At 40.2% G+C, this 21390-nt stretch overlaps 1 protein-coding gene across 4 annotated transcripts in view; it reads left to right on the forward strand.

Annotated features, from left to right (window-relative positions):
• The window catches only part of GABRB1 (gamma-aminobutyric acid type A receptor subunit beta1), a 133020-nt gene extending 114403 nt beyond the window's left edge, over positions 1 to 18617 (forward strand). Inside the window, exons 6-11 of one of the 4 annotated variants that reach the window (XR_008576766.1) lie at positions 9217 to 9354; positions 9460 to 9612; positions 10850 to 11100; positions 11438 to 12915; positions 13116 to 13279; positions 13396 to 13704. Coding sequence is in view for 1 of the 4 variants with exons in the window: in XM_054823104.1 (XP_054679079.1) it covers positions 9217 to 9354; positions 9460 to 9612; positions 10850 to 11100; positions 18246 to 18593 (890 nt within the window). In the remaining 3 variants the exon portion in view is untranslated. Of the gene's footprint in view, positions 1 to 9216; positions 9355 to 9459; positions 9613 to 10849; positions 12916 to 13115; positions 13280 to 13395; positions 13705 to 18245 lie in introns of those variants that run through there. The other 3 variants (XR_008576768.1, XR_008576767.1, XM_054823104.1) reach the window with 3 other exon arrangements.
• The last annotated feature ends 2773 nt before the right edge of the window (positions 18618 to 21390 follow it).

Raw genomic sequence — 21390 nt, forward strand, 5'->3', positions numbered from 1 at the left:
CCCCTCCATTAACACCTCGTATTAGTCCACTAATGAGAGCGTGCCGCATGTCTGCCTCCACACAAAACTGCAGATACTAAGCAGATTTTGTACATCAACCACCTAAAAAGTCTGTTCCTCGACTTTAGCCTATGTTTTTAGCCACATAAAACCACTACTCATTCTTTAGTGCTTAAGGAAAAATGGCAGCCATAGCAGTATCACGGACACCTTGGTGTCCAAGAAGCCGTTCATCTCCTCTGTGCAGGACTGAACTGACTGAACCTAAGCCCAGCCTGCTCATTGCCCAAGGGAACATGCAACTTGCTAATTCTGAGTTTCAGCCCAGGCTGTCCAGTCATACCAGACCAGTAAGGCCTAACATTTCTCTACATACCTCCGTCTTTGGCTTATCATTGATTTGCCAAGGTGAAATTAATAACACAACACATTGGTAAAGTGCATTATGTTCTTTCTATACTTCCACATTATGCACTTCAGGTCTCCCTACAAAATGGAGATGGATTCAATTTTTATAGTATTAAAGTCTATGGAGACAAAGTGGTGTATATTTTTTTAGTAGTAACAGAATTTGGCTATTTTCTACCATAGTTTTCCCATTTTGTTCCTAACCATTGCTAGCACATATTCGGTCTCAGCAACACAGACAGCCCAAGAAATGCTGATAGCTTGCGCTGCTTAGCCTAGCTGTGAACTGCAGTATGTGTCACGGTGCTTAAAATTATGCTGGCTTATCTCAGTGCCTTAGCAGAAGTAAATTTTCTCAGGAGGAGCCAATGCCATCCTGGCTTCATAAGCAATGGGAGTAATTTCTACAGAACCAAGACCGGAATTCAGTCTGAAGCTCCTTTTTCTTTCTTTTTTTTTTTTTTTTTTTTTTTTTTTTACTGTTACAGCTATAAATCTATTACCAAGTCTAGATCTGGATGTACTTTTCCCTGAGTTTTGGGTCTTTGCAGGACCTTCTTGCTCCTGTTTCTTGGCAGTGCAGAATTAGTATTTACCTATGCTTACGGAAGTGGATCAGTGACAAACTTTTAAAACACCAGTCAAATCTACATTTCCTTTCGTGGTCTTATAACAATGTCATAAAGAACAATATGGTATTTTTCAGGCAAGGCTTCTTCCCCAGTGAAGTATATGGATTCAGTAATGTGAAAAAATATGCATGCAGAAGTGTAATACATGCACAATACATGTGCGTTGTAAAATATATTTTCTAAAAAAAGTCAATATTTCATTTTCAAAAGTCAAAATAGTTGGTATTTGTATTTGAAATTAACTTTGTTTAGAAAGACACTTCTTTTTTTTTCACTCAATTATTCTTAGTTTTGTCTGAATGAAAATTTTCGTGTAGCTCAGTATAATTTTAAATCTTTCTACAATTGTTTCTGAATTGAAAATTCAGCTACTTACATAGTCAGAACAGTCAGTGAGACCACCAGGAAAACTTCGTTCTCATTGTTTATCTAAAAAGCCCAAGTACAGTGGCCTCATACTTGCCTCCATAATTACCTCTGAAAAATTTATGCACCTGAATGAAATAATTAAAAAATTTGAAGGGTTTTCACCATCTTAGACAGGAACACAATATTACATAGAAATATAAGGTGCACTTGCATAAGCCCTGCTGGCATAAGTAGGAAACACAACACGTCCTGATTATTCTGCAGTCTGAGTCCTGTGGAAAACAGAGACCCTACTGCCTTAAACAAGAGCAGGTTTTGTCCTGACACGCTGGAGCACAAACCAGATGGACCTGGATTTCAAATGCCTTTTTCACCAAGTACAACAGCTGTATCTAACATTGGGGGAGTCTGCCCGGCAACAAAATGAGAGCACTTAGAAGTAGATCTTAATTAGTCAAATGAAATAAGTGCTGAAGGGCAAGATGTGTTTACAATACAAGCAGACAAAACTATGTACCATGCAATATTGACTGAACTAAATTAATTGAATGCTAAGCAGCTGGACCTCTGTTGCTAATGTTTACATAATGTGCTTATAAATAGTGTTGTTCTCTTTTTAACTTTGTAAAGCAACTCAAGTCAGAAAAAACTTCCAGGATTATGGCTCAGACTGGCATAGCCATCTATTGTACAGCAGTTCCAGATGAGAAGGAAAGAGGAGGAAACTGAGGGGTGAAAAGAGTGATTTGCATCAGGCTTATAAATTCTACATAAAATGTGCTCCTGACAGCACTGCAAGCAAGTGACCTTAGTCTGATTCATGTGAAGGTGTGGAAGTCCTTTGAGTTAGCAAAAGAAGTGAGGGACTGCAACACTGGGCTTTCAGGAGAGGTCAGGTCTCTCTCAACACGCCAAGGTCTCTCATCCTGAGTCAGCACCCCCAGCCCGTGCTGCCAGGGTTGGAGTAGAAACGATTTGTGGTCTGCGTTTTGCTGCTCCTGAAAATGTTTTGGGTTTTTTTTTCCCTCCTTATCAAACAAGCAGGGAATGAAGTGTAGAAGATGAAAAGAAAAAAGGGGGAAAAAAGCAAGCAAACCTCACGAGAAGAGGTCAGAAGCTTTGCTTCAACTTTCTGGATACATACCTGGATATACGTACCTGGATAGATTTTTATTCTGTGAATATACAATAGCTTCTGAACAAGCATAAACTTCTGACACTCGCGTCACTTTACGCAATGATTTCTGCAATTTATCTATACATTGTATTTCCCTTTATTTCTTTCAAACTAGCCACTAAACATACGACTTGTCGCTTTCTTGGGGACTGTGAATAATCATGTCCTGTTCAAGCTCCCTATACTAACTCAGGATCTTACAGACTTTTGTCATAACATTCCCTCAGCCACCTTACCTCCAGACTGCAGAGTCATAACTCAGCCAGTCCTTCCTTCAATGGAAGCAAGTCTATCATTAATCATCACCTCGGTCCTTCTTTGTAGCCAACTTAGTACAGCTATTTTGGGGAAATAAAGAAAATTGCATATAATAGTAAAGAAATAGCACAATGTGAACTGGAAAGCCTATGAAAATGCAAACAAAGAATTTTGCATTTGCTCCCCTTTCCTTTCCTATTAATTCCTTGGTTTGGTTTTTTTATAGCTAATGAGAATGAAACTCTTACTAGTGAACAGGAAAAAAAACCTAAAAATGCCAGTATAAGAGGTACCTTTACACATGAAAGCCATACTACATAAAACATACTATGTGCATTTCTGATTGTGCACTGCATTATATTTATTTTAGGCTCAGTAGGTCCTTTGACATCACTAGCATAATCCAGTAGGAGACAACAAATAAATTTGCATTTTCAGTACAAGTGTGACTACTTATCCAGAAACCTTCAATGTTTCCATCTATTGAGACTACAGCGATACTGAGAAGTCCTGCTGTGTTAGCCATTAAAGAGATATTAAGTAAAACCAAACAATTCCTCTCCCAAAGGACTTTCAACCTTGTATCAACTCTCACTGGCAAATGAGATTTAAAAAGTTAGAGGGGCAAACAATGATAACAAGCAACGATGAACCAATATTAAAGGCGTTTGCACAGTAAGATAAGGTTATAATTCACTCTCTGAACTAGATTAGGATGTTGCAAGAGTGACTTTATGCTGTAATAACATTTATTTTCTGCTTCTAATGAATAGGAAGTGATGTCTCCAACTGAGATGGAACAGATTGCCCCGTATGTTAAATTTATTTTTATTTAAGAAACCTTCTTAAATAACTGACAATTTGTAGAACTCCAGCAGCCTAACCAAGTTTTCATTTGGGTCACTATTTCTTAGGCTAAATTCTGACTCATATCCCCAGTTACAGTCTGCCATCTGCCTATATAAAGTATCTCAGTGAAAAAAAGTCACTTATAGATACAAACATGCACTCAAACACAGGTGGCAGGGAGCCTTTTCAAGCAATTCTATCACCTTAATGCTAACTAGTGACATTGCTTTCCAAAACACGTCTTCAGATCTGCAATGTTGGGTTTAAGTTGAAATAGTACAATCAATTTACCACTGTATGGACCACCTCGCTGGTGTGCAGAAGAAATGCGTTATCTTCCCATTTGAATACAGTCATAGAAATAATAACTGTGTGAAACAAGAAAAATATATTGTAAGAATACATTCAACAACAAAGCTACATTGTCAGGAAAGGGACGATCCAGTAGTGATGGAAGAGGGTTGGGTTCCAGCCTTGTGTCCTTACGTGATTTGGGACACACCGAGTGGAAATATTCTTTTGAAATGCCCTCTTTAGATTCGGATCCCTAGTGCAGAAACCCTGTTGATGGGTCATTTGGAGCTGCCTACCTTGGAGAATCAGAAGGAAAATGGTCTCCGTTTGGACATCTCTGTGGAAATGGTAATACTAGTAGAACTGTGACTGTATTTGTTAAGTTAATGTAATACAGACCTTTTTTTTTTTTTTTTTTTTTTTTTTTTTTTATCCCAGAGGTATTTGAGATGGTAAGTGCTGTGGTGGAACAGCCTGGTGACATAAACATCTAATACACTGTTAACCTCGGCTATATCACAATGTCAGCAACATTTCTAAAATATTTTTTTCTGTGAACAGCAAGATTTTACATAACCTATTTCTTGCTGTGCTTGAATCTAGTTACTTTTTAGATCTGTGGTACTCCTGCCTAAGTGTTCTCGCTTAAACTCTCAGCTGCTGGTCTAGAAAAAAAAAAAAAAGTATTGGCACATCAAGGACTATATTATCATTTCTAGACATTATTTTCTAGGAAGCAGAAACTTAATATCTCAAGCTGGGCAGTTAAATATATTTTAACAGTTTTGAAGCTGGAAAAGAATCTAGCAAGCAAACAAAGGCTTAAATAGATCAAATAATTTTCATGGGACCATTAGTAATTTAAAAAAAAAAAAAATCTTGGCAATCAGTTATTATTTAGGTCAACAAAATCACGCACAGAAATCCTGGGAAAATTGTTTGATTAAGTGGGCTAGACTGCTAGGGATGTCAGCCCAGAAATCGGGCCATGTTTGCTCCAGAAATATTGAGCAAATGTGTTTAAATCCCAATGCACCCTCCATATGAAGTCCAGCTATTCAACCCAGTCTCTTACATTAAGCGACTCGGCACCCATCACCACCCCGAAACCCGCCATACTAATTGCTGTCCTGGCCAAATTCGGCGTCCCCCCCTGATCGCACGTTTTGGGCCCGTAGAGCCAGGCTGCCCCCGAGGCGAGGCTCGAAGGAGGGCGGCGGGCAGCGGGCTGGAAGCGGCGGGCAGCGGGCTGGGAGCTGCGGGCAGGGGGCTGGGAGCTGCGGGCAGCGGACAGCGCTGGGGGCCGGCCGCTATCACGGAGCGCGGGCGCCCCCCCGTGTCCGCTGGGCCGCGCTGCGCCGCCGGGCGGGGGCGGGGGGGCGGGGGGGGGACGGGACACGCGTGGCCGGGGCAGCCAAAGGCCTCCCTGCCCTGTGCCCCTGCGACTCCCACGCTAATTCAGATTTTTAGGCAACGGGCATAACTGAATTAGGTTAGCTCGTGTTATTAAATCAGTTGAATGTTATTAATGTCATGGTCTTATATATTTGGGGAAATAGCTCTAGGCTTCTGCAGTTTGCTACCACTCTTGACAGCTATTATGAACATAACTGAAATATTTCAGTTTCCCAGTATTTGACTTCCATGAAATTTGTGTTCGTACATCACTGCCCAGTTGTAAGCACTGCTCTCTCAGTCACAAAAGCAGAGGCATCCCTTTAAGGCAGTGACATGGAAATGTACGCAGAGAGAAAAGGATCACATGGAAAAAAAGCTGCCGAGGGAATACCTGGGCTATACAGATAAGTTCAGTGAACAAATCAGCCTGTTAGAGCTAGCCACTGCACAGACTAGACCCACTTTTTCTATCATTGAAATAGCTTTTCTACCATTGTAAATGTTAAAGGCATATGCTGCCAGAAATGAGGGTTTATCATTGCCTGCTAGCCAGAAGCCAGCGCTGCTCCACACTGAATGTTTCTTAATTCACATCCCTATGGGTCCTCACTTGAAGGCACTATCCTTCAAAAAGGAGAAGCCATGATCTGTCCTCTGCTAACTGTTCAGAGCTGAGATCGGTTCCAGTCCCTAAAGTGCAGCCAGCTGTCTTCCTCTCGAGTTTACTAGTTTGGAAAGCAAAAAGCAATGCCAACACCTATGGAACACGAGGGCCTCCAAGCCCTGCACCTGTGAGTCATTGTCAGCCGTGAAAGCAATGCCTCTCACACACCTAGAACAACGTGCAAAGCACGTAATGAAAGCCATCACACAAAAAAAATCATATCACGTCAGGGAATGGACTGCCTGGGGAGAGTTTACACCTTGTTAGTGTCTAGCAGAGTTATTACAATGACTGTCAAAGAAATCATGATTGTGCTGAGGTTCTCTCTGTACAAAACCACAGGAAGATGTTCCTGCTCAATTACTCTTCTAAAAAGAGACCTAACAAATGTGAATGCTCCTGATTGACAATCATCACTATCCCTTTCTCATAATTTCCCCCAGCTTTAACTGGAGTAAATTCAAGGAACAAGTCAGCATATTAGAAACAGTGGTAGCTCACACTAGATCCATTTTTTGTAGTATTTGGAAGTCTTTTTTAAGTTTGTAGAGGTTACAGCCATGGCTTGCCAGCAGTGATGGCTTGTCATGAGCTGAAAACTTCCATGCAAGGTTCTTGCTTTTGGTCAATTGACTTCATAACCTTGTAGTTCTACTTTTCATTTAGTAGCCAAAGTCATAGGAACCTTTCCAAGACTAGTGAAAAGCACATTCACCTATATTACAAAACTCCTGTAATTTGTTTTTGCGAAGGTCCAGCATCATCACACACTGTACCAGTAACATGGTGCAATCCTTTTGTAGGAATTTGTGCTTGTTTTCTTTTTGAAATCTGCCCTGTGATATCCCAGGTGTTTATTTGTTACCATTGTGGTTTTAACAACTAAATCTATAATAATTCACCTTTGGAGAAGGGAATTTTTTTCTGCAATAAGGTGCCCAAACTATTCCCTCTTCTGTCAAGCAGGCAGAGGAAGTGCAGAGGCTGGCAGAGGCTGCCTGAGGAGACAGCAAACAAAGTCAGGACTTGCTGAGGACTGGAGATGGCTCCCTTCTCTGCCCTGGGTCCCAGTGTGCACTGGCTGAGGAAGCCGCATGATCAGAGCAAAAATGGAGGGAGGGGGTGTGAAAAAGGCCCCAGGTGATGATGGCACAGAACAGAAGAATCAGGTTCACCATTTTCTTCCAAACCCTGAAGCAGAATCCAGGATTCTCACATCTAAAGCTTCATCTGTGACTTTGCAGCAAGTACCTGTGCAACGTCTAGGTAGTGCTGCACCCTAGCCCCTAACAACAAACAAATAGCTATGAGTGTTACCTCATGTAGAGAATATCTGTGTGGTACTGAGTCTACACATGATCAATACCCTTTCAGTATGAGATGACAGTTTACTATTTCCTGGTTTGCTCCATCTTTTCTTAAAAGGGAAAACATTCAAGAGATATTTTTTTATAATAGAGATATGCAAGAAAATGAAGTTAACATTTCCCTGACAATCTTAGTCTTAGCCTTTTAAACAGACTTAGCAGTCTTCATTCCCTCCTTCAATCATTCTGTATTACACCCAACACGTGGCTCATGTTGGCCCCGTGGTTTGCGTGCTTTAAAGTGTTGCGAGACTGAAGTCCCACTACCAAGCAGCTACCTTGACCTTTTGCAGTGAAAAGCTTTTGGCTTCTGCCTGGAAGGAATGAAAGCCAGCCATGCAGAGAGCCCTGTGTGGCAGCCCTGGGATGGTTCATTTCAAAAAAATTAGCATAAGTAATGGCAAGCACAGTTTTAAGCAAACTGCAGCGATCCATACTATACAGGTTAGTACAGCTTTGGGAGCAATTCAGATAGTTAGCAAACCATGGCGCTGAGCAGTTCACAGATAAGATACGTCAGCACTTAACCTTGTTCAGCTCGTCACTGTGTGTTTGCATCGAAAGATAGCTGTTCAATAACTGCAGGCTTTCCAAGCAGTCCCTTGAGCCTGCCAGCAAGTTGTGAGAGCTGCTCTGATTGTCACCAGGGAAACTACGGACCCGTTCTGCATGTGGTCAGCGTTCCAGAGATGAGGCTGTTACCACGCGCTATCATAGGAAAAGGCATCTCAAGACTAATTTCCCTAGCTAGAAATTGCATTACTGGTGCATACAAAAGGATAAGTTCCTAACTCTGTAGAGGCTTCTGATGCTACGGTTGGTTCAGCTGGCAAAACTACTGTCAAGTTTTCTAAAGCTTTGCGTTCAAACACATGTTTTTATTTGATCTGTGTTATATGATTTAAACCTGATTAAATCTAGTACCTGAAAGAAAAGTCTAAAAATAGATGAGATGTTTTTCTTTCCTTTGGTAGATACCTGGAGAAAGTAGTAAAATGTAATAAATTGGAACCAGTTTAAATATTAGTTCAGAAATGTCACCAATTGTGAGATTTTTTTTGAAACTCAGTAACTTTTGAGTTTAATCAAAATGGTTTTGAAAATGGTAACAATAATGTTAACATTCCCCTTGGTAGAATGGCGAATTAATTTTTAATTAAATGATAAGTAATCAACATCGCTGTTAAAAGAGAAGAAACACACTAGTTTTGAAGTCAGTAGGAAATAGTTCCGTGATAACAGAAGATCAAAGATGGCATTGTCTAATTAAAATATAAAATGCTGCATGAATATCAAAGGGTACCTACAGCTCCCACAGACATTGTCAGGTATTAAATAGTACAGGCACCTGAATTCTTCTAGAATCATCTTTGCCTCCACTTGTTCCAAACTTTGTATTTTGTCACAGCCTGCATAGGAAATCGAATGCAAATCTGGGAACTGAACCTGGTTTTACTGTCAGAGCTCCTTCTAGAGAGTTTAAAAGTTTCGCTGATGTTATATCAGTCTGTTGGTAAACTGAGCAACTCAAACCTGAACAAAAAATGGTAGTATTAGAGCTAGCTAAAAATTGATCTTTAATCTTAAATTCTGTCCTTGTTTTCTGTCTTCTCCCTTTCCACACCTAGAAGCTTCCCCTGGCTACAGAGGAGGCTACGTGGCTCCCGCATACAGAAATGTCACGCAACAGAAGGCTGAATTCCTGATTAACGGCAGCTCCTTCCACTTTAACCGCAACTATTTAAGGCAAGTAATAAACTAAAAAGAAAAACCAATAGTCAAATTGTGCCTCTGTTTCAGATGGATACACTACTGATGATATTGAATTTTACTGGCATGGAGGAGAGTCGGCAGTAACGGGAGTTAATAACATCGAGCTCCCACAATTTTCTATTGTTGATTACAAGATGGTATCAAAGAGAGTGGAATTTACAACAGGTGAGCACTGGCTATTTTAAAAAGCTCCCCCCTCTTCCCCAACCCAGAAATATCAGTATCTAACTTTTGTCAGGCATTAGTCATTATATGACTTCTTTCTTTCAGGAGCATATCCTCGATTATCACTTAGCTTCCGGCTTAAAAGAAATATTGGATACTTCATTTTGCAAACCTATATGCCTTCCACACTGATCACAATTCTGTCGTGGGTATCTTTTTGGATCAATTACGATGCCTCTGCAGCCAGAGTTGCACTAGGTAACTTCTTGTCAAAATCACTGATCTGCATAGATACTTGTTGCCTTTGAATACAGCAGCACCAAATCCACACAGCTGATTGCAGCAGCATTAATCGTGAACTTACACTTGCAGCTCTGCAGTTAGGTTGGGATCCTGACTGACTTCCACTTGCCATAATGGTCTTTGGATCTGGCCAAAAGTATCTTGCTTCCAAACTGAAGCATAAAGGTCTAATTCAGGTATCTAAGGGTATCTACACTGTGCTGCATCAACATTTCATTGCTGTTTAAAAGCATCCTCTCAGGCCAGATGTGTGGCTGGAATGAATACACAAGATCGTACTGACATCAGTGGAGGTATCCCAGCTGACACAAAATAAACCTGTTTTACCTACATAGTTGGTTATTGACCATGCCATGTTCCTTACTACAACTTTCCATAAGAACCAAGATCTTCTGCCACCATCTGCACTTTAAGGCAGATATGCTTTTCAAATGCTAATGCCAGAAAGCCATTTTGTCCCACCTCTATTTTATCCCATCCCACCTCTCTGTAAGTTCAGCTGATTACACCTGTGCCTAGAGTTATTATCTGGACACATTAAAAACCACACCAAAAAAAAAAAAAAAAAGAAAGGATCATGCAGTGATGGATAACACAATGAGATGGGAATGCTTTACTTGCGGGCACCCCTTTAACAGGAAAAGCTGTTGTGGTACAAGTTTATATATCACTTTCTCTACATCAAAGACCATCATTTTATCATAAAGCTTCTCCTTCTTCCAATCCTCTGTTTTCAGTCAAAAGCTACATACTTATTCTAGTTCCCCAGAGTGATGCAAGCCACCCTATAGGGTCAAGCAGGGCTACTGCAGCAAGTAAAGTGAGAAGCATTTCCTCATCGAAAGAACAGTGATCAACTCTTTGCTATCCAGGTCAGCCAACACCATGCTCCCTAGCAGAGTTATTGTAAAAATTAAGGCAAGATGTATCAAGATAGGCTGGGCTTTCAAAAGCTATTTTGTTCACGCTCCATTGCATGGAAAGCCAAGGAAGGTGCCATCAGCAGGCCTGCAAGGATATCTTCCTTTCCAGCCCTGCAAAATGCATTCCCTTGGCTGTTAAGAATCTGATCACATAGTTAAGCCAACTGCATGAGAAATGCGTGGTAGCTGGGCAATGCTGTCATTACGCCTTTCACGCTCCAATCTCCTTCCGCGTCTTCTTAGTCAATGTCTTTTTCTTCCTTTCGCAGGAATCACAACTGTGCTGACCATGACCACCATCAGCACCCACCTCAGGGAGACCTTGCCAAAGATTCCCTACGTCAAGGCAATAGATATTTACCTGATGGGATGCTTTGTGTTTGTGTTCCTGGCCTTGCTGGAATATGCCTTTGTAAACTACATATTCTTTGGGAAAGGACCCCAACGTCAAAAAAAGGCAGCAGGCAGGGCAGGACGTGCTACAGGCGAGAAGAGCAGACTGGAAACAAATCGAGTCCAGGTAAAATGTTTAAGCTAACTTCAAACATTATTTCTGCTGTGGCAATGATGATGTATATGATGATGAGACAAATGCCGTTTGAACACATATGCAAAAGCATTTAAGATTGTCTAGAGAAAAATCATATTTGAAGATTACAGCAACATATGGTTTGTTCCATCTTCAACTGAAAACAGAGTAAGAAACAACAGAAAATGCAAATCAATATTCAGAACAAGCATGTCTGCAGCTCAGAAGAAATACAAGGAGCACAAGGAAGTTAAATATTTACCATTTCAACTGTATATTTCTTTGCTATAGAAGAAATGTTTATTATATAGTTCCTCTTTACACACAGAAACTTCACCAAATATAGAAAGCAAAGACAGATACTGTTGCTTCAGTGAGTCTTGAATGAAGCCCACACCACTGAGCTTCCAGGAACACACAGAGGATGCTGCTAGGTTCTAACAGCTTTCGGATGTCAGGATTTTTCCCTCAGGCTAAATTCAAGCAGACCACCACTACCCACTCTTTAAAAACAAGCCAGACAAACTCCAGAAGGTAATACTACAGGCATTTTTTTAACAGGGAAAAGTTTAATTTAGCAGTACATCACTGAACACTTGCAAACTTCTATAAACCTATTCTATTTTTTCCAATTTTTCAGAAATAAACACTTCCCTCAGGTGCATTTGGCCTAGTCTGACTCAGAGAAAAAAAATACATATCCTAATGGGCCAATAATTTTCTTCCGTTCTCTGCTTTTCTTACAATGTATTACATTCAAGTATTAATGAGATCTTACCCAGGCTGTCCTATAAATTTCTGTACTGTTGTGGCCTGAGGTGATAACGTTTGGACAAAACTGTATTTGAGCCCTCTGTTCAGCTTGACGAATGAGACCGACTCATGAAACTCTAACAGGTAAGACTAGCTTGATGGGTGGTTGCAATTTCACATACATGTCAGGAAGAGCATTTCAGAGACTCTATGATATTTTACTAGTTCTAGAGTTGTGTGTCTTGTGTCCCAGCAGCTACACCACTGCAGCTAAGCATCATTAATGGAGTCATCATGTCCTCAGTCTCAGTGAACTCGTGAGCACATTAAAAGTCCTTACCCGCATTCGCCTCCTGTCCCAATGTGTAGGAGACACTTTATTACAGTGGGTACACAAATTCAGCTCAGGCTTGCAGCAGTCTCCAAGGTCCCACAAAGTATTGTCCTCCAAGAGCAGAGGAGATAAGCCACCCCGTTACGGATGGTTGTGCGCGCACACTGTCTATCCATTCCTATGGAAGATAAGGAAGGGAAAAAACCCAACAAAACCCACAAACTTTGACCAGTCACTTCAACACCTCCTGAGATAATCCAGCCTAGGTGAGAAGAAGCACAGCAAGGGTTCATGATGAAGAGGGAAGCAACACGGCTTCAGAAGTCAGCCTTGGCTACATGGGCCCCGGTGCACTGAACTGAGTAAAGGATGAGAAAGTGTGAAGGATAAGAGTGCAGGTAAGCTCTTTTTCCTACATATTTGGAGAATTTGTTTAACTAACAAAAATCCCCAGTTCATGACTAAAAGCTTTTGTCTAAATGTTATGCTAGCAAAGATTACACTGAGACCAGTACTCAGAATGGGATGGAAAGTATTTACAACCACACTTGAACTTTTCAGACCACCACATGCATCCACCAGCATTTTTTCTGACGGAAAACGGAAGGCACACATGTATACATGCTTTGTACCAGGATTTGTAGGTGTTCACACCTTAGACTGCAATTCCATTCTGAGACTGAGAAGTGAAGAGACTGCTCTCTGCCTGTACAGTGCAGGTTTGTGATTTTAGTTACACACTTATATATATTTTTATATATATATATATATATACATGCACATAGACACACACATGTGAATGGATATCAATGGATTTTGTTATCCCACTGGAGATACATTGATGTGGGACCTTGTGAGCATTGATTTTACTCAGCATGCAAATGCTGATGTCCAACAGCCGTATTTCTGTCTTCGGCAGGAAGACTGCACATGACCGGAGCAGTGGGACACAGTAAGGTTACGTGATCTCTAGTGAAGACAGCTCCCAGCCCCTCTCCATCATGTTTTGAGATTTTCACTGGAATTACGATGTCCATACCAGAGCAAGGGAAAGGTTTTTTGGACCACAAAACAAGTACAACTGTAAGTATATACAGCTATAGGATATTTTTTTCCCTTTTACTCTTGACCCATAACACTTATACAGGAACCTATAACCAATAGAAAATATGTAACAGTGCTTCCTCTCTTTGTGCCAGGTGAAGATACTGGTCATTCCCATCTGACATACAACTCCCGTGACTAAAAGAGTTCAAATTCCTTCACCAGATAACAAAAGCGTTAGGCAACACTCGGCAACACTGACTGCGACATTAACACAGTATAGAGAAGACCAGGTGGAAAATGAAACCATACTGCTGTTTCATATGTGGCTGTTCCTTGCTCTGCAGACTGAAGAAGGTGGAAATAAAGCTTCTCCACTTTCACAAATTATGCCATTTTAATTTTTAATATGCAAAAAAAATATTAATTTGTAGTAAACAAGCTTTCTGTTTCTCTGAATAAAGCATCAAGACTGTTTATATCTCTTTGTCCATTTGTCGAAGATAGATGTCACTGAGGAAACCACTATCATTATGGATAAATAGGACAAACCACTCAGCAAGAAAATATTTAGATAGTCTATGCATGCAACTGCTTCTGTTTCCCCAATTATTATGTGAATAATCATTACACAGAAGATGGCTCTTGAGCATGAGAAAGAGATAGGATGCAATCATAATGCGAGTGGGAAAGGGGCTGAGCCATCAAGGGGTTCATAAATGGCAACACAAGGCAGGTGGTAGTTGGTCCCTTGCTCCCCAGTTCTGCACAGCATCACTCCTTCCTTTCAAACCTTCTGTGAACTTCAAAACACCTGGGGTGAAAGGCCAGAGACCAGCCACAGGCTCCAAGGAAAACATACAGTTTTCCAGTACAGCAGCTACTGGAAGAAGAAAAAGGAGGGAGCACATAACCACCCAGCTAGCTCAACCTTCAAGTCAATCCACACCTGAATAAGTATATCCCTGCTGAGTATAACCTGTTTCTTTGCAGATCAGATTGTGATAACACTACTGCAGTTGTTCCAACAAGACAGCTTATATGAGTAACACGGCCCTGAATCTTTCATCTTAAGAGGAAGAAAAGATGGTTTTGTATTGAGACAAACAAAAGTTCTTACCTTTTATCTCCCAACAGTTAACATAAAAAAGTAGGCAGGTAAAAACCCATTCCAGACAGCACTACGCATTTGAGACCCATCCTCTGTCAAGGAATGCCAGCATGCTCTTCCCCTAGAGTTGACTGACTACTTTTAATGTGGTCAACACAGGACTGTTGTTTTGGGGGTTTTTTATTACTTTAACTATTCTATACTTACAATATCATTTGATGATCCTAAGCAGGAAACTCATTTTCTAAGTAAACATACAAGATATTGTTATTTCTTTTTATGATGTTTCCCGAGCACACATCAAGGCTTTTCCATCACTGATGAAGATTCACATATATATACGTATATATGTATGTATGTATATACCTGAGCTGATTTAGGCTTTAGTTGGTTCCAGTGCAAAGGAAGAATTGAAAATCTATAAACTCAATATAGATACACACTCAATATAGATACAAATGTCATTACAAGAAGCGTCACTGTATACATGCATCTGAAGAGAATTTAAACTTTGATAATTATACCAGATGACTAACGTAACGTCAGCTGTAGATGCTTTGACATCCTCCTCACATATTCTTCATGATATGTTCAAAACACAAAAAAACCCTAAACAATTCTTCAGCTTTCTACAACTTTAGGCAAAATTTAGGCATTGTACTAACAAGGCAAAGTGTACGTTCATGCAAACACACATTTAGGCTCAGAATATATGTTAGGCAAGAAATTCTGTTTTCATCTGAGCAATGGTCGGTTTATGTAATAAAATTTAGGGCATTCCAGTTAAAGAACAACAAGGTGGTATTTGAAAGAATAAATGTGTTATATCCAAGCAAGGAAGAACTACTCTGGGCTTGATACGGCTCATCTTTCTTACCTAAGGACGGGACTGAGATACTCTATTTGTAAGCAGGCAGCCAGCTAGTGGGCCAGAAAACTGCGTAGACAGAGCCTTGTCTCTTCCATCCCCATTTTTTGTCATGGCATCCTGTGCAAATGTGTCAAAGACTGTGTACAACTGCAGTACATACCTGATGTGGGGAAAGAGCCTCGTCACTGAGACATGGGGTGGAATGGGTTTAAAGCCTGCTGGCTGTTTCTGATGCACAGGCTTCCTCCAGCACAGGACCAACAGCAAACCCCAGGGTACCTTGTGTTAAGTAAGGGAGAAAAGATTTTAAGACAGAAAATTGACAGCTTTTACTGTGCACATATTTGCTGTTAATTCATTCTAACATTAACATAAATGAAACTAATAACAAGTCTCTTTTGGGGATCCCTTAACAATTTGTACATTTTCCAGATTCCTATGGGAATTTGTAGAAGTCCAATGCTTCAGAAACAAAACCTCAGCTGCACAAATTTTAAGAATATTTTGGAGTGAACGTCAATAAATTCTGAAAGGGTTTTTAATGATGTGGGAAATTAACTATTAGTCCAGCTTCACGTCGCACAAGTGGAGAGTTTGACGCAGTCACATAAGAAGAGGTTTTATACTTCTCTGAGCTAATTTATTCAAGATCAGTGTAAGGCCCTTTGCTCTGAATTGCAAAGACTGCTATTCAAAGACTGAATTGCTTCATGATGTATACAAATCATCCCACCTAAAATGATTTAAATAAAACTAATTTTAAAATACAGCAGGTTCATTCATAACAATTAAAGCAGGAATTCATACGCTGCTTGGCTTATAATAAACTGTCAGGGCGTATTAGTTTATGAAACATCCCTGTGAATCACTTTAGCTTGTAGGCAGTTATGAGTTGTCTTCACAAAAGAGAAGTCATAATAACTGCTTAATGATGCTTGCACTACCATTACTACTGTTACAACTCTAAAGTCAATTAGCTTAAATGATAGATTATGTAATCAAAGACAGCTCAAAGAGCTATTTCATAAAACTAGGAAGAAAAGGTTGACTTATCAAAACTTCTGAGAATTAAAAAAAAAAATGCTCTTTTTACATGGAGACAACTCTGAGATCATTGCTTTCTCCACAGAGAAATGTCAGAACTTAGGAGCAATGAATAGTCCTATAGTTAGGGCAGTCCTCTGTAGAGGAGGAACTCCTAGCTTAGATATTCCTCCTGCTTAAATTTGAAGACTTGACCTAAAAAGTATAAACTGGGTAGCCCGTATCTCAAGTAAAGATTGCAAACACCATGCTGGTTTGTGAGCAGCTGGCCTCTCTAACCCAGAATATGTGAGCTTTTCCCACCAAAACAGTGGCGGGAACTGGGATGTTCCCACGGAATGCCCATTTCAGCATGTACAGCATCAGTTGCTAAACCTGGCTAGTGCATTTTCTATCTGTGGTGACTTATTACTCCATTTAGGAGACTTTTTTCCCCACAGCTCTCCTGGGTGGATTTTGTACAAATAGCCCCTTCACTTCTTTGTTTTCAGTTAGTAAGTGCTAAATCTGGCACAGTGTAAATACACCAGCAGTCATCACAGAACGTTTTCTCCTCCTGGCGATGGGAAGGAATATCTTCCACGCTCCAGGTGGAACTGAGGCTTTCTCTGGCTTCCAGCTTTCCTCTGCAGCAGCCTCCAGAGACTGGATTTCCCCATGTGCTCTGCTTGGAGTTTTTTCTTGAACATACTTCAAACCTGCTGTAAATTATTATACCATTTCCCAGCTCTGCTATATGTTGCTAAAACTGTAAAGCTCAGAGTGCGCACAAAGCATTGCATATCACTGATGCTTCACAAGATACTGTCAATAAGTAATTTTCTGGGCGTAGGTTCAATGCCACAGTTTAAAAAAAAAAAAATTAATACTCAAGCCTCAAGGTGAAGTCCTTCACGTTTCATTTAAGAGGTCTGTATCCTGTATGTATTTCCCTCATAAGAGCTACAGTGGATTTTTAAATGTCTGGGAATTTGAAACATGTAAAAAGTCTTTATGGAGAAGTCAGGAATCTTCCTGGAAACACCAAAAAACTTTTCCCAGAAGAGGTTTTACTACAAACACGTAGAAAAGTAAAGATGAGTGAGAAGGTAAACACTTTGTAGTAATGCATCCATTCATGGTTAATCACATTCATAAATAAAAAAGGCAATGATATTAAAATATTTTATATAAATATATATATATATTGTTTGCGCCAGACATGTACATACTGGTTGCAGTTTCTAGTTCTTTGCTCAGATACTTAAACCAGTGCCCTGACTAACTAACAGCACAAATAAAGTAAGTGATAAACATATTTGAAACAACTGCTTCTTGTACCGACATATAAAAATGCAACTGAATGTGAGGTTTCATTGAGTAAAACAGATTACTCTGTCTGCATGTGAGCAAGTTAATGGTATGCTGTGGGGAGTAGGGATTTCCATCTCTGCAATATAGTAATTCTCCGAAATTAATTCTCATCACCAGCATATTACAATAACTGATAAAATGCACGTGTACATGTATGTTCTTCATATGATGAACCCATTGTTACAAAACTGTTCTTGAAACTAACCTACAGGACTAAAACTGTACAAAATTGACAGAGACAGCAACATTTTTTTTCGCCTTGAGTACACAAAAGCTTAGGGTGTCAAGTCACCAGACATTAAAATTCAGTATTTCATAAAGACCATGATCTAAGTTAAAGATAAAATTAGAAAACTCTTGCTTTACAGGGGATGAGATAAGTAACTGAAGGAAAAGTTCCCAGACCAAAGAGCTGGGTCAGAATGGAAAATATTTAGATGCCTAACAGATAATTTCACACCAGTCAGGAAAGTATATTTTCACTTCTGTCAATGCTATACAAGATGTGACTGCCACTGCAGCCCCAGGAGCACCTTGGCAGGAGAGCCAGAAGGTACCTGTCCATCTGGGAGACACCTTGGGCTGGCTGAGGAACTTGTCTAATTCACATTCCTTCCTTGACACAGGTTGATCCCCACGGAAACATGCTTCTTAACCCACTTGAAATACGAAATGACATCAGCAGCTCAGATGTGTTCACGAGCCTCCATGACCACCGAACCACCACGTACACATACGACAGTGCCAACCTGCAGTACAGAAGAGCCACTTCCAGCAGAGACCCCTACAGTAGGAGTGGTCTGGACAGGCACAGGCTTCATAAAAAAGGACGCTTACGAAGAAGGGCATCCCAAATCAAAGTCAAAATCCCTGATTTGACTGATGTTAACTCGATAGACAAGTGGTCCAGAATGGTCTTTCCCATCACGTTTATTCTTTTCAATGTTGTTTACTGGCTGTATTATGTCCACTAATTTATGCAATAACATTACCATAGACTAACATCATTAGACTCGTTTCTTTTCCTTCTCAATTTTCTAAACTCTGAAGAACTGCAGTAGCCATAATGTTACATGTTCAAGCTAAGATACCCAACCATGGAATACTTTCAGATTTAAGCTTTCAAAACAAACCCAACAAACCAGCCTCATCACATTCATATCAGAATAGTACAGATCTGGTCTTAAAGAGCATCTTCAGCAAAAGCACTATTCCTTGATTTTTTTTGTGCATCACCCATGATCTTTCTATACCTACTTTTATATTTTCTTTAAGTGGAATAAAAATTAGTCCTATTGTATTCCTTACCACGTATTGGCAGCCCACAGCAGCATGCTTCCAAACAAGACAGCAAAAGGACTCAAAGTAGTAGTCATGTCACAGTCTTTCCACATTTAAAGAGTGTAAAGAAATTTGAAGAAGTAACTGTTTGAAAGATTATAACTATTACATCATGCATCATTTCGAAGTTAATAGTTATACTGGGAAGTATTTCCATAGTGTCCGTGAGAAGTACCACTCGATGAGGTGGAAGTCAATTCACATTTTCAGAGACAGGGATCTTCAAAAGAAAGAAAGGGTAGCAGAGACAAATCCCACTGAGTTTCCAACTAAGGAATCAGTTGATTGGATCTAACTGGAATTTTGTTATTTCCACAAAATAACAAAGTTGAAACTGATAAGAATAATTGTGCCATCCGTAAGTTTGTATTAAAAAGTAGAAAACAAACATGCTCATTCCTACAAGCAATTCCTAAGGGATACTCCAGCCCAACAGTGGCCACTTTTCTTGACTCCCAGGTTTGCTGTGGCTGGTAGTTGCAACACATTCTCCCAAAAGGCGGCAGATGTCTGGGAACAGATCTGAGGAGAGATCTGCGCATGGTTTCCTACAGATTTCCTTACTCTGCTGAGGAACAAGAGATACAACTGAGTCTTATGGCACACTGGTGATGCTGGGCACACTGCTCCTGAGGAGTTGCCTCTCCCAACCCGCTGCTTATGGCCTGACACAACTCCAACCAAAGAGCCACAGGCAAAGTGCAACTGAGGAGCAATAGCTCAGTCATTTCCTATCTGTATCAAATCCATTTTCCTTCTCCATTGCCTTTTTTTTTTTTCCTAACAGTGTTTACACTATGCTGCCTAACATAGCATTTTATTGAAACGGAACTAGTATCAGTTAACTTTTACTTTGTATTGGAAGTGTTTCATACTTTTAGGAGAGTCAAGATATACAAGCCAACAGAGTCTAGGTAGATACCGAGATGATTGTTACCAGCGGCAGCTGGTACAGAAAGAAACATTGATCAGGACAGTAGGCAGCAATGCTGGCAGTTAGGAGTTAGTAGAGAATACAAACGAGTGATGTGGAAAGCTTCTGCACCAGTTCCTCGTTGCGTGGCAGTAAGGTCAACTGCTGATCTTATCACCAGCTGACATTTCAACTTTTTAATCAGAATGCGATAATAAATTAAACACCCCACATGTTAGTGTTTGTCACATCCTGCAAGACCTGGACCTCCTAACAGATCAGGACGTGCTGCCCCTCCCCTTTCTGTGTGCAGCAGGCTTCTGCAGAAACAGTGTGGAATGGTAAATCACCAAACAAGAAAGGGATTAGGTTTAATTTACTCATTACAAAAAATATAAGGCTGCAAAAAGAAGCATTTGGCATTGCTAATCTAGGGGCATCGTTGAGACTATCAGTTTTTCTGTGGGTTCCAAAGTCTCAGTCTCATCCCAAGTTCAAGGGAGCACAAAGGTGGTCTCCTCAGCTGTCTTCTCTCTGTTACAACCTTTAACATCTATTAAAGAGTTGCACAATTTTACCAGATTAATCGGCCACTGGGTACAATTTGAGGTGATTCAGGACAAATATTAATTCAGTCAAATGGCTCTTCTGAACAGGGTATAACTTGTGTGCCTATCCCCACCCTAAAACAACTCCAAATAGTTTTTCAACATTTGCACCATATCGGTAACCAAAATAAGAACTGCCACACATCATCCCACATGGGACATTTTCATTAATTATTTAGTCAAATTTAAACAATGTTTAGATCAAGAATGTTTTAGTGGCAACTAACAATAGTATTTAGTTATCATAACATAAACAATACACAGAACATATGCAAGTCTTGCATGCTAAGCAAACCGAAATTTCCATAACTGCAAAAAATAGCCCAAGGAGGGAGCCAGCAGTAGGGCCGTATGTGCTGCCCATTCCAAACACGCACCCCATTAAACAGTTTTTAATTCAATGAACTGGCACTGGACTTTACAGAGAGAATAATTCCACAAGCCAGTGAACTTGCATGCTTTGTGGTTATACACAGAAATAAATTCAAAGCAAGCAATATGTTCTGCAGATTTGTAGTGTAAAATACTCTGTGAAAAACAACTGTCAGTGACCCAGGTTTTGCATTACCTGATTTCCCAAAGATACTCCCAGACAGACCACAGGTCAGTAATTTAACCCAGCTGTTCTAGTGGTGTGGAGACATTACAACCCCTCCTTACAACTATAGCCGACATTTAGGAAGAGCCAACATCCAACGTGATCTTGAAACAATTTAGGTAATAGAAAGGATCTGCTGTCTTCTATTACAAGCAGATGAGCTTTACTGGTCTTCAGCATCTTTTCTTGTAGACTTCTAGCATCTGGATATACATAGTTTCTAGCTTACGGATCGTCCAGCTGGTTCATACTCAGATGAACATGGGATAAAAGCAGTTACATTGTGCAGTTCCAAGAAAAAAAAAAAAAAA

The sequence above is a fragment of the Grus americana genome, chromosome 4 (genome assembly GCF_028858705.1).
Source record: "Grus americana isolate bGruAme1 chromosome 4, bGruAme1.mat, whole genome shotgun sequence".
In the NCBI taxonomy this organism is placed as follows: domain Eukaryota; kingdom Metazoa; phylum Chordata; class Aves; order Gruiformes; family Gruidae; genus Grus; species Grus americana.